The sequence below is a fragment of the Neofelis nebulosa genome, chromosome 5 (assembly GCF_028018385.1).
Source record: "Neofelis nebulosa isolate mNeoNeb1 chromosome 5, mNeoNeb1.pri, whole genome shotgun sequence".
Lineage (NCBI taxonomy): Eukaryota > Metazoa > Chordata > Mammalia > Carnivora > Felidae > Neofelis > Neofelis nebulosa.
Window position 1 is genome coordinate 36,283,527 of NC_080786.1, and position 12,178 is coordinate 36,295,704.

The window sequence follows — 12,178 nt, forward strand, 5'->3', positions numbered from 1 at the left end:
GATGAAGAAACTGAGGCAAAGAGAGAAACTCTGTGAATTCGAGATCTACAGCCTTTGACAAGGTAACCCCTGACAGGCTTTGCTGAGCCTTTTGTTGAAGGAAGGGGAGGTGGGACGAGAGGGGCGGCCCTAGCATGCTTGTGGCCTCCCTAAATCGTTCCCTTTCTGTAGCAATCTTCTCTGCCTGGACCACCATCTTCCTCTGCAGTCTGGCAAACTCCCATTCATCTTTGCTTTACATTTTGTGGGCTGTGGCATAAGGAGGTGTGCTTTCCCTCTTTTGGCCTTCTTTCCTTCCCACTTACTCCTTCCTGGAGAACAGATAAGTATCACAATATCCCATCAAAGTAATGCTAGAAAATGCCACTGACACTAGGAAGAAAAAGGTTTGCTTGTCTTGTGGGGTTCCCTGGAAGGCCCTGAATGCTCTGTATTTCCTGCAAGTTACACAACTCAAAGTTTTCCAGCAGCACTTCCAGGAAGGGTGTGATGCTATAGAAGACGGCAAAAAAGAAGGAAAGTCTGAGGCAGGAGGGAACCCCTGAACACCCACTGTGACAAACCTGAGAGACTCATCAGTGACTCCATAAGGACAGTGGGGACAGATTTTGCATCAATGCCCTCAAACCCTGAGTGTGAGCTTCATCTGCTAACACAAAGACTCATGGGTGTCGTGACATAGCTGAGCGGTTACAAACAAATCCATCCAAACCCGGATGTAAAGTGAAATGTGAAAATCAAGAATGTATTAAAGATTATTTATGTAAAAAGAAAAAAAAACTATGGAAGGATCAAGGAATATTAAAGAATATAAAACTTTAATAAGTCACCCAAGCATTGATTTTTACGTGAATAGGGAAATTAATCTAAAAGAATAAGAAAATGGAAAAATCAATATTCAATGATCATGCCTAAAAGCTATATTTTAAATACTGAGCCATAAATCAAGAAAAAATGGAATAAATAATCTCATTTGGGCTTTTACCTGATGACTATGCTATTTTCATGAAATCAGTAATATCACTTAAGAATCAAATTTTGGAACAATTATATATCAAAATTGTATTGGGATTGTTCCTATAAAAATATATGTCTCTGCTACTTCTTTTCACTTTTTTTCACATTAAAAAATACAGTATTCTTTCATTTGAAAAAAATTAAGTCCCTATTTAATCTTGCCCTGGTTCCCAGGAGAATTATAGGACTTTCCGACTCATTTCTTCATTCACATACACATAGTGTTTTCCACATAATAGGAATCATACTCTATATATTATTCTGTGACTTAATGTCTTAAAAAATCTCCCTGTGGGGCGCCTGGGTGGCGCAGTCGGTTGGGCGTCCGACTTCAGCCAGGTCACGATCTCGCGGTCCGTGGGTTCGAGCCCCGCGTCAGGCTCTGGGCTGATGGCTCGGAGCCTGGAGCCTGTTTCAGATTCTGTGTCTCCCTCTCTCTGCCCCTCCCCCGTTCATGCTCTGTCTCTCTCTGTCCCAAAAATAAAATTTAAAAAATGTTGAAAAAATTAAAAAAATAAAATAAAATAAAAAAAAAAAATAAAAATAAAAGAAAAAAATCTCCCTGTCAATACGCACAGATTGACAGAAGTTTTATTCGCCATTACATTGCATTCCATGATGCAATCATTCCCTATTGAAGAACCATTAAATGGCTTCCAATTCTCTAGTAACATAAACTATTGCAATGAACCTTGTGCTCATTTAAGTATCGCCAGAGGAGACTTTCCTAAACATGGAATTGCTAGGTCAAAAGACGTGATATGGTAGATACTGCCAAATCTCTTTCCAATAATGAGGTTGCAACAAATCTCACACTAACAGTGAATGTGGATTATTGAATCTGTAAAATAATTTGAGGAGAATTGTCACCTTTAAGATATCATGTCCTCTCATCTAGAAACATGGTATGTATGTTGGTTATTTCAAACCTCTGTCACATAATCTTTTGATGGGTTTATTCCTCAGCATTCAGACTTCCTAACTTGCTACCAGTTCTAACAGTTTCTCAATTGACTTCACTACATTTTATGTTAAAAATACCCACTTTTAGGAGTGCCTGGGTGGCTCAGCCAGTTAAGCTTCTGACTTTGGCTCAAGTCATGATCTCATGGTTTGTGGGTTTGAGCCTCGCAGGAGGCTTGGGCTCTGTGCTGACAGCTCAGAGCCTGGAGCCTGCTTTGGATTCTGTGTCTCCCTCTTTCTCTGCCCCTCCCCCACTCTCACTCGGTCTCTGCCTCTCAAAACAATGAATAAACATTTTTAAAAAATTGAAAGACTTCCAGCAGCAGCATTTAGAGCAGCCAAAGCAAGATGGGTCAAAGTCAGAGTGGTGATCATGGCCCTGGAGGTGGCAAGAAGGATGACAAGGACAAGAATAAGAAATACAAACCTCCTGCACCAACTAGAGTGGGGAAAAAGAAGAAAACAAAGGGACCAGATGCTGCCAGCAAGCTGCCACTGGTGACACCTCACAGTCAGTGCCTGTTAAGATTACCAAAGTTTGGGGCGCCTGCGTGGCTCATTCGGTTGGGCGGCCGACTTCGGTTCAGGTCATGATCTCGCGGTCCGTGGGTTCGAGCCCCGCGTCGGCTCTGTGCTGACTGCTCAGAGCCTGGAGCCTGGTTCAGATTCTGTGTCTCCCTCTCGCTGATCCTCCCCTGTTCATGCTCTGTCTCTCTCTGTCTCAAAAATAAATAAAACGTTAAAAAAAATTTTTAAATAAAAAAAAATAAAAAAATAAAAAAAATTACCAAAGTTAGAGAGAATTAAAGACTATCTTCTCATGGAGGAAGAATTCGTTAGAAACCAGGAACAAATGAAGCCTTTAGAAGAAAAGCAAGAGGAGGAAAGATCAAAGGTGGATGATCTAAGGAGGACCCCAATGTCAGTAGGAATGTTGGAAGAGATCATTGATGACAATCATGCCATTATGTCCACACCTGTGGGCTCAGAACTCTACATCAACATTCTTTCCTTTGTAGACAAGGATCTGCTGGAACCAGGCTGCTCAGTCCTGCTCAGACACAAGGTTCATGCTGTCATAGAGGTGTTCAGGGATGACACAGAGCCCTTGGTCACAGCAATGAAGGTAGAGAAGACCTCCCAGGAAATCTATGCAGATATGGGGGGTTGGACAACCAAATTCAGGAAATTAAGGAATCTGTGGAGCTTCTTCTCACTCATCCTGAATATTATGAAAACATGGATATAAAGCTCCAAAGGCGTCATTCTCTATGGTCCACCTGGCACAGGTAAAACCTTATTAGCCAAAGCAGTAGCAAACCAAACCACAGCCAGTTTCTTGTCTTTAAAAAAATTTTTTAATGTTTATTAATTGAGAGAGGAGAGAGAGAAAGAGAGCACGAGAAGGGGAGGGACAGAGAAAGAGAGGGAGACCCAGAATCCAAAGCAGTCTCCCACAGCCCAGTGAAGAGAAATTCTGTATGGCTCTCTAAAGCCAACGAACTTTGGAGCCACTCTAGAAAAATAACCCAGAAAACTACTAGACAATCAAGGCTACCGCCTAGTCAGTCAAATGCATACACTTTAGACCTGCATAAAGGAAGCCAACTCACAATACTCTCATGAAATCAGCAAAGTGCAAAGACGTCCCTGAGGACTCAGCCTGCCTTGTCACACCTGCCTACTCTCCCCAGGTGCTCAGATTTCTCACATTTCAATCCTTTTGTTCTTCTCTACCATGGCAATAGACTCTCAGGAGAAAGGGCTATCAGGAATTTACTCTGTCAAAGGTTTGAAACCTTAACTTAGTTTTTAATAGTAAGATGAAAGACTTCTCCTCTGCAGAAGGAATTTCCAGCATCAGAGACAAACCGGGGGCTTCCTACAGCTCATGCAAGCAAATAGTGAGGCCCTTTTCTCTTTTTTCTCACAAAGGAAATGTTCAGTGTCAACCAGAGATTTCTTACCCCAGAAATGTATTTCCATTTCAGGCATCTTCAGCTGAATGAAGATTCTGCTAAAGATTTGTCTTCCCCCCTCCATCTCTTGTTGCTGCCAACACCTGCTATGCTTGCTTAACAACCCATGGCATCTGGGACTCCAGCTGTAGGAGTGGCAGCCTTGGCGAGCCAAGGTAAAGAGGACAGGTGTAAAGCAAGGTCCGAAAGACTTTGTGATCCAAATCCAAAATCTGGACTCTCCTTGCCTTACAGGGGCCCCATCAGTGGCTTTCTGCCTGCCTGTTGGCCTCATCCCCAGCCATGAAGGCAGGAGGGAAGAGCCAAAGCGCACCCAACCCCCTGCCACTTCCAGGCACCCATCCTCCTTCCATATGGCTCTTAACTCATTCCTTGACAGGTTTGATAGATCATGGACAATGTTGAGAGACTGCACAGCACTTTAAATTCAAGGAAAATAAGAACTAATAGCAATATTTGGGAGACCAAAACAGGCCAGAGAGGGGAAATAATTCAGGGCAGGGAAGTCTCCCAGGTGACCTCTAAATCATACCAAATAGGCAATGATATCTCTTCTTTGTATGTGTTCTACTGGGCAAATACATTGTCCTTCAAGCCTTGTCTGTTTTTACTGAAGGACAATTGAGGGATTCACTTCAATCAAGGTTCCCAAGATGCACTGCTTCTGGCCACCCACCAGATGACTCCTCCAGGCACATTGCTCTCCATGCCCTTGAGCCCTTCCAGAGTCAGATCTGTGTAGCTATGCATGGCCTCAGGATATGAGTCGTTAGGAGTCTCATAAGGACTGTGGGACTTGGCACCTATGGTAGGGGTTTGGGTTTTCCAAACCCAGCCAACCCTGCAAAGATTGGCTGGCACTAATTTAGAAACTTTAGCAGGTGACTTTATCTTCCTAAACCTTACTTTTCCCATGGGAAACCTGGGAATAATGCCTCTTAGAGATTTTGAAAAACTATTGAAATACATATGTAAAATGCATACCACAGTGACTATTATATATCAGGCACTCAATAAATGTACCTATTCTTATTGTTATTTACAGTAATATTAATACAAATTCATGCTGCTAATTTATAGATTATGATCTAAAATCATAATCTACAGCTATCTGAGAAGAGTAATGACCCACAAAACTCTCTTTTTATGTGTTGCTATTAAACATCTCCCAGCCCTTTGAATATGGAGCAATGTTTTACTTTGTTTGCTCTTCAACACTCACAAATATCTACCAAGTTCTTGCTGTGTGCAGGAAACACAACAAGCTCAAAGTATTGAGCTTGCCCTCAAAGGAATTACCACCTCAGAGAGGAGTCGAGAAACAACAGTACTGAAAAAGGTGGATCACACTCACATCCCTCAGTGCTCACTGGGTCAAAAGCATTTCCAGAATTCAGAGTTCTTTGTCCTTGGGACAGGAGATGGCACAAAAAATAACCTCCTTGGAACTGGACCTTGAAGAAAGGGTAGGTTATGAATATGTGGAGAACGGTAGAGGTGTCCTACATCAAGACCTTGGTGCAAACAGAAGAATTCTTGGGAATTTATGAGGGAGACGTTTTCTCTATTTGTCCTCAGCTCCTTTTCTGTCAGACACCAAGATGGCACAGGGGCTGGGGTGCCTGGAGAGCTCCACAGTTCTGTAAATCGGCACAGCAGTGAGCTGTGTGAGAAGCTCAGTCTGCAAGCTGATTTGCCAATTTGTGCAGAAACTACTCCTTCCAACATGCCTAGCCCTTCTTAGCCAGCTGAGTGAAGGAAATGTCTTGGAATTTGCTTTCTGAAACAGATTTTCTCAATTCTCAATTCAAATTAGCTACAGTGGTGTTGTTAATCCCCTTGTTATGGGATTAGAATGTATTACTGCATTGAGATTAGAACCTGACAGATATGTTGGAGCAGTTTGGATTCAACTCAAAGTTCCAAGCATGTGGGCTCCCCAACAGGCTCTGTGGTCTTTGGCTGGAACAATGGCGCCACCTAGTGGCCAAAAGGGTCTCCATTTGGAAGGGTTTCTTTTTGGGCACGTTTCAACTCTTGAGGCCTTCTGTGTGCTGGGGCCAGAAATGCAAGGATGACTAAAGTAAGCTAACTCTTCCCTCAATGGGGCTTGCAGGTTGGGGCTTACTAGTTCAGATCCCATAGGCTCTATCAAATTCAGCCCCAGGGACTGCCTGGTGGGCAGCATGAGCTAGCCTGTCTGAACCCCAGAGCTGACTTTGAGGTACATGTCTACAGAGTAGGACTTCGGCATTTATAAAGTGGCCTCTTGGATCCACCTACTCTCTAGTGCCTTAATTCCCTTTCACAGTTGAGAAAACCTGTTTCTATGCCTACACATTTATTCAGCACATATTTGCCATTTGCTTCTATGAACCACACACTATACTTAGGACTAAGACATAGAAATGTTTAAAGACCAACCCCTACCTTTCACACATGGCCAAAGAGATAAAGACATGCCCTCCCACTATCCCCTGCAAGAAACTTGGAGCCCTCTTCCAGGCTACCAAAGCCCTGCATCACCTTAGCCCTGCATCACTTTCCATCCCACGTCACCAAAACAACACTGCCTCTGCCCCACTCTTTGCTGTTCCTTTCTGGGCCCAGCCCTACCACCATGCCTTTTCATGGCTCTCCACCTGGAGGAAATTATCTTTCCTCTCTCTTCAAGGATGGTTGTGCTGAAGGCTCTGGGCAGGGAAGACCAACCTACCACATTCAGAAAAAAATGACTTCCAACAGCACATACTGACATGAGCAGCTGCAAATAGGCTGCAACTCCAGGAGGACCTGTGGAGAACAGAGACAGCAGCCCCAGAGACAGAGATAGAGTAGGGGGTGTCCCACAGACTAAGGCTCTAGTTCCACTCAGGGACTATAGAGGGGTTGGGAATAACAAGAGGGTTTGCATCCAGCAGCTACTAACCATGAGAAAATGGAAGGACCGTGTGTATTACTCTGAAACTCAAGAGGGGATAAGAAAGGGAGAGAGGGGCAGATGGTAAGGGGTGAGGGGACTCTGTGGGGTGAAGAATGAGTGGAAATGTCCCTGGATATGATGACCACAGACAGTTCAAGTGTAGGAGTGGCTAATGTCAAACCCTAGACTATCTGTGTCACTGGATGGAAACCCATCTTCTACGTACCTCCAAATCCTCCAGGAAGGCAACTACATTCACATTAGCGTGAATAGGTTTGATTTAAAGTCTGACATTACCTAAGAAATGTGTTTCCATGTCCATGTCAATGTTGTGCCGCATGGAGAAAGTATCCAGAAGCCCAGGAACCTGAGTGACAAGGAGACAATGGGCACATAAGCCCCCTGGAAATGCACAACATCCTGAGGAGGGCTATGAGCTCCCACAAGGCCTGGAACATACTCTAAGCCAATCCAAGGTCCTAGAAGCCAAGAATCCTAGAAGATATCAGATTCACCCATATTATTTGTACAACCTTTCTCAGATGCAGACATTCTGGGCCCATTTTCCTGTCTATCATTTCTGCTTTATCCTTGCTGACAACCTCATCTCGAGATGTGTTGCTATGTGAAGGGACTAGCGTGGTGTTATGAAATCAATAAAGGCTTTAGAACAAGAAATATGGGGATGCCAGTCCTGTTTCCATTCATCCTGTCTACATGGCCTTAGTAAATTGCTCAACCTGTATGAGCCTCAATTCCACTTCTGTAAGATGGGGTTGCTAGAAGGCTGAGAGGTAATGTACAGAAGCAATGTTTTTGATGGACAGCAGTTTCATCATTGTGGCTGGAAGCTCCTGGTTTATGGTGAATACTACCTAGTGAGGATCCAGTCCAAGGAGGGAAAAGGGGACTGGGTTTGGAGGAAGAGGTTATGTCCCCAAAATTAAATCAATAGTACAAGGTCTAAGAATGAGGTGGCAAGCATCTAGGTAGGTCTGGTCACAGCTCCACATGGAACCAGAAATACATGATCTCTGTCCTTCATAATCCCCTTTTCATAAGTATGTATTTACGGGTTTCATTGTCAGAATTTGAATTTCAACATGGCAGAAGTCACTGAGCTTGTTATCCATTTATGGCATGAATCTGAGCTCTCCCTAGCAATGTAATGCCTTTCTAGAAATTGAGCCTTCCTCCGCCACCCATATGGTTGCAGCAGAAGTTTGGTGTGATGATACAACCCACCCCCTATCTACCATGGACTGGTCTAGGGAAGGGCATTGCATTTGGGGAAGAGGTCAGACTCTTTCTGGGTATCTGATGGTGGTGACCATGAGACCACCATGAGAACTGGGAAAGAAGAAGGCTGGGCCACAGCAAGACAGAAGAACGAAGAGCAACATGAATAAATGACACAAAGTAAAGATTCCCAGCTCAGGATAACACTCCAGGCCAGCTCTGGTCCCACTTCCTGGCTTTATCTCTAACACTGAATTCAGCAACACATCCTGACATTCTTGCAAGTTCTTTCTCACTTGAAGTAGATGGAGTGAGTTTCCACAGCCAACATCCAGAAGAGGCCCAACTCACATGCAAAACAAGGTTTCATTTAGAGGAGAGGTGGGACAATGATGTTGAATGTGTGTCCCCCCAGATGACGAAAAGCTGCCCCCAAGCTCGGCAGTTTGAGAAAACCCACTCTGGGTATTGTACACCTGCAAAGCTGATGCTTCCCCCAGATGATAATTTCACTCAGACACAGCAGTAACATTTTACTATTTAATGGGCTGCTTGTAGAGATTTCCTTCCACAATGAGAACGTTTCCTATTACAGGAACAAAATGAAAAAGGAGTCATTCATTCCACATGAAAAACAGGGACTTTAAAAAATGGAAACACTGTCAATCATGCTGAATCATAAGCTGTGATTAGAGCCCCTAGACTTTTTCCCATTAGTGTGAACACATTTGATTTTAGCCTAACACTGAGCCTGTATTATAGAACATCTGATATATTCAGCTTTGAACATAATGCCAAACATGTCTTAAATGTAAAATACTTATCACCCAAGTTCAAGCAAATTTAGGTCTTTTATTCATGAAACAGTCACAGCACCTCATTTACAACCTTACCTCAAAACTAGGTCTTCCTAATCAGGGAAACGAAGATAAAGCTGGAGTCTATTATTGTTCTGCTGGTGCCTGAAGTGTTGTCTGTGAAAGAGAAGCCAGACACTTCTGGAAAAGGCAAGTTTCTCTTCCCAGCCCACACTTCTGTGGCCAGCGATGGATTCATTTTGCCGTATCATTTCAAACAATGACAGAGCCCCCTGGGCTAGGTGCTGGAAATATAAGTAAGACATGGTCCCTGCCCTCAGGTATTCACCCCCTCGTGAAGGATGACCCTTAAAGAGAGGGACATTAACTTTAACCACGAGGCTGTGAACACACAGAGGAGAGGCATGGGATGGGAGGGGCTGCCAAGGAAAGCCTCCAAGGATGAGTAACAATAGTCCTCAGAAGAGGGGGAAGGTCTTCCAGGCCCAAGAGCAGCATGGGCAAGGGCACAAGAGTGAGGAGCCTAGCACACTGGGCATGTCTAGCGGGGCAGCTCTCCACCTGCCCACACTTACCCAGGGGCATGCAGTGACCTGCGCCCAGCACTTGTGAGACCCAGTGGCTAAGGGGGCATTTCTGCCCTGAGAGGCAGGGGTGTCCTGAAGGGCAGGCAAGGCTGAAGACAAGAGAAGCAGACAAGAGCCTCGTGCTTCCTTAGTGATCTGGTGAGCTTTCAGATATGCTTCTGGTCCAACTGGTGGGACAGCTAAAGAGGAGGTCAGAGGATATTCGTCCAATGTTCAGAAGAATTGAAGGGAGTGACCAAGTAATGTCTCAGCTCAAAACCTATCAGTTTTGACCCCTATGCAGCAGGTACCACTGCTGATTTCAGAGACAGCAGAGTCACCACTTCCTACGAGATCAGGGCATCTTCCCTGAATCCATTCCTCCTTTCGTACCCCTCCCCTAGCATTCATCAGCAATTCATCTCACCTCTACCTCCAAAGTGTTCCCCACCTTTGCCCACGTGTGTCTCCCATTCCAGGCTCCCTTTGCCTCCCGTTCCAGGCTACCATCAGCTTTCATTCGGACAACTGCATCAAATGGACATTGTATTCCATTATAAACAAAATCACAATGTTCCCCTCCTCAACACCCCCCCTCCAAAGATTTTTCTTCCCACTCAGAATAAGTCTAAGCTCTTTTCTGTGGCCTACAGGCCCTACCGGTTCAGGGCCCCAGCCCACCACAGTCCAGGCTCACCATAGAACACCCTGACATGCTCTCCAGGCTCAACCCCATCACCCTCCTTTCTGCACCCATCTGCCCTAGCTCTTTCCTCTGCCTAGAACATACTCATCACCTAACATTACTGCCTCAAGAATCCAACACAATGCCTCACTGTCTTCACACAACTCACCTCCATTTCCTTACTGTCTATTCTCCCAACCATGATACACCAAAGGCCCCCTTAGAGGAGGGTCTTGTAAACCTGCATCCTTCATGACTGTATTCCTAGAACAAGATTCATCTCATAAGGGTGTTCCATGCACATTTGCTGAATGAACAATTCCATGCCTCTACCAGTATCCCTCAAAGCTTGGGGACTTGTGAAAACCATGTTTCCTGGAATGTGCCAGGCCAGGGAAGTGTTGTTCTTGTGGGGCCTGATCTGACACCAGGAAGGGGTTCATGTGCCCGAAGGACTCCCAAGCAATGAGATCAAAGGCCATCTTTCCTGTCTTAGCAGAGCCTTTGTGATAGCGCACTCAGACCTCTGCCACCATGCTGATCACTCTACTCCATAACTGGGCTATATTAGTCAGGGCTCTCCAGAGAAACAAAATCAACAGGATAGCTCTCTTCTCTCTCTCTCTCTCTCTGTCTCTCTCTGAATGTCAGCTATTGTTGCCACTGGTTTTAGGAAACTCCAAGGAGGACAACCAAACCCTTCTACAAGGGTTTACCCCACCAACCCACCCAAATCTCAGAGCTCATCCTCTCCCTCACTCACATACTCATTCAATGTATTTATTGAGCATCTGCTATGTATGCGGTCCTGTATGGGGCAAAACAACATAATCTGTGACCTCATACAGTTTATAGTTCAGTGGGAACATCAACTCTAAACAGATAAAGGTACGAAAATTTTCACTCAACAGTGGTACGTTCTGGGGAGAGAGAAACGTAGGGTATCTATTCATTTGTCCTCTAGATATTGACTGAGCAGTAAAACAGGCAAAACCTTATCCTAGGATAAGGTTATTGGAACATATACCAAGACAAAAGCAGGGAGGTAGGAGATGGTCCCCTGAGGAAATGTCACTCAAGCTGATACCTAAAGAACATGTAGGAGTTCACCTGACAAGAAGATGGGAAGAGCATGCTAGTCAGAGGAACACCATACTGGGGTCCTGGAGCAGGACATGGCTACAAGAAGGGAAAATGAGTCCAGTGGGCCTGGAGCATGGGGTGGCATTGGAGGGCTGGAGCACGGTGCAGTGCAGCTGGACCAGGGGGCAGCCCCAAGGCTCACCAGGCTCTGTGGGCTCCACTGAGAGCTGCCGCTTCATCCTAAGGGCAGGAAGAAACTTCTGAGGAGCTTTAACCTGAGAGGTACTGTTCCCATCATTAACACTGCATGTTGCATTCTCCTCTTTATGAAAGTCTTAGAACAGGTCAAATTTCAGCATGCCATCGTTGAAAGACAATGTCAGGTATTCATATTTGAGGTATGATGCACTGCATACCTCTGTGCCTTTTAACACGCTGTTCCCCCTGCTTTGTGTTTTGTTCTTTTCTTCCTTGTAAACCCCCATTCACACTTCAAAATTCAGTCTGGCCATTGCCTCATCTGTAAAGCAATCTGATTTCCCGAGGTTTAGATAGCAACTTTTGCTCACTTCCAAATTAACAATCGACTCAGAGTATCTATTGGTCTTGACCAGGGACAGTCCCAAACTGTTTGTTACCCATAAACATGAGGCAAGTACAGAAAGTGAGAATAAACATTTAGAAACTTTCAGAGCAATTACACACAACAATTTTATGGCTGTTAAATCTAATAAAAAAATAGGGCTTGGATTTTGTGTCTTTTATTTCATTTTTTCTAATGATTCATTTTTATTATATTTCATAAAAGTATTGATCCATGAAGGATTGAAATTTATTAAAAATGAGGGGAGAGGAGCTTGACCACAGTTTGAGAAACGCTTTCCAGAGTGCCTGCTGCTGAAGGC

The 12,178-nt window shown here is 44.5% G+C and overlaps 1 protein-coding gene across 1 annotated transcript; it reads left to right on the forward strand.

Annotated features, from left to right (window-relative positions):
* The first annotated feature begins 2,766 nt into the window (after positions 1–2,766).
* Positions 2,767–4,442, forward strand: LOC131511921 (26S proteasome regulatory subunit 4-like). The gene is made up of 2 exons (XM_058730048.1): positions 2,767–3,106; positions 3,972–4,442. The coding sequence occupies exons 1-2, from the start codon at positions 2,801–2,803 to the stop codon at positions 3,987–3,989; spliced, it is 324 nt and encodes a 107-aa protein (XP_058586031.1). The 5' UTR covers positions 2,767–2,800; the 3' UTR covers positions 3,990–4,442.
* The last annotated feature ends 7,736 nt before the right edge of the window (positions 4,443–12,178 follow it).

What these genes read in the sequence shown, in the direction of transcription:
- LOC131511921 (XM_058730048.1), top strand. Translation starts at nt 2,801, where the DNA reads ATGGAGGAAGAATTCGTTAGAAACCAGGAACAAATGAAGCCTTTAGAA.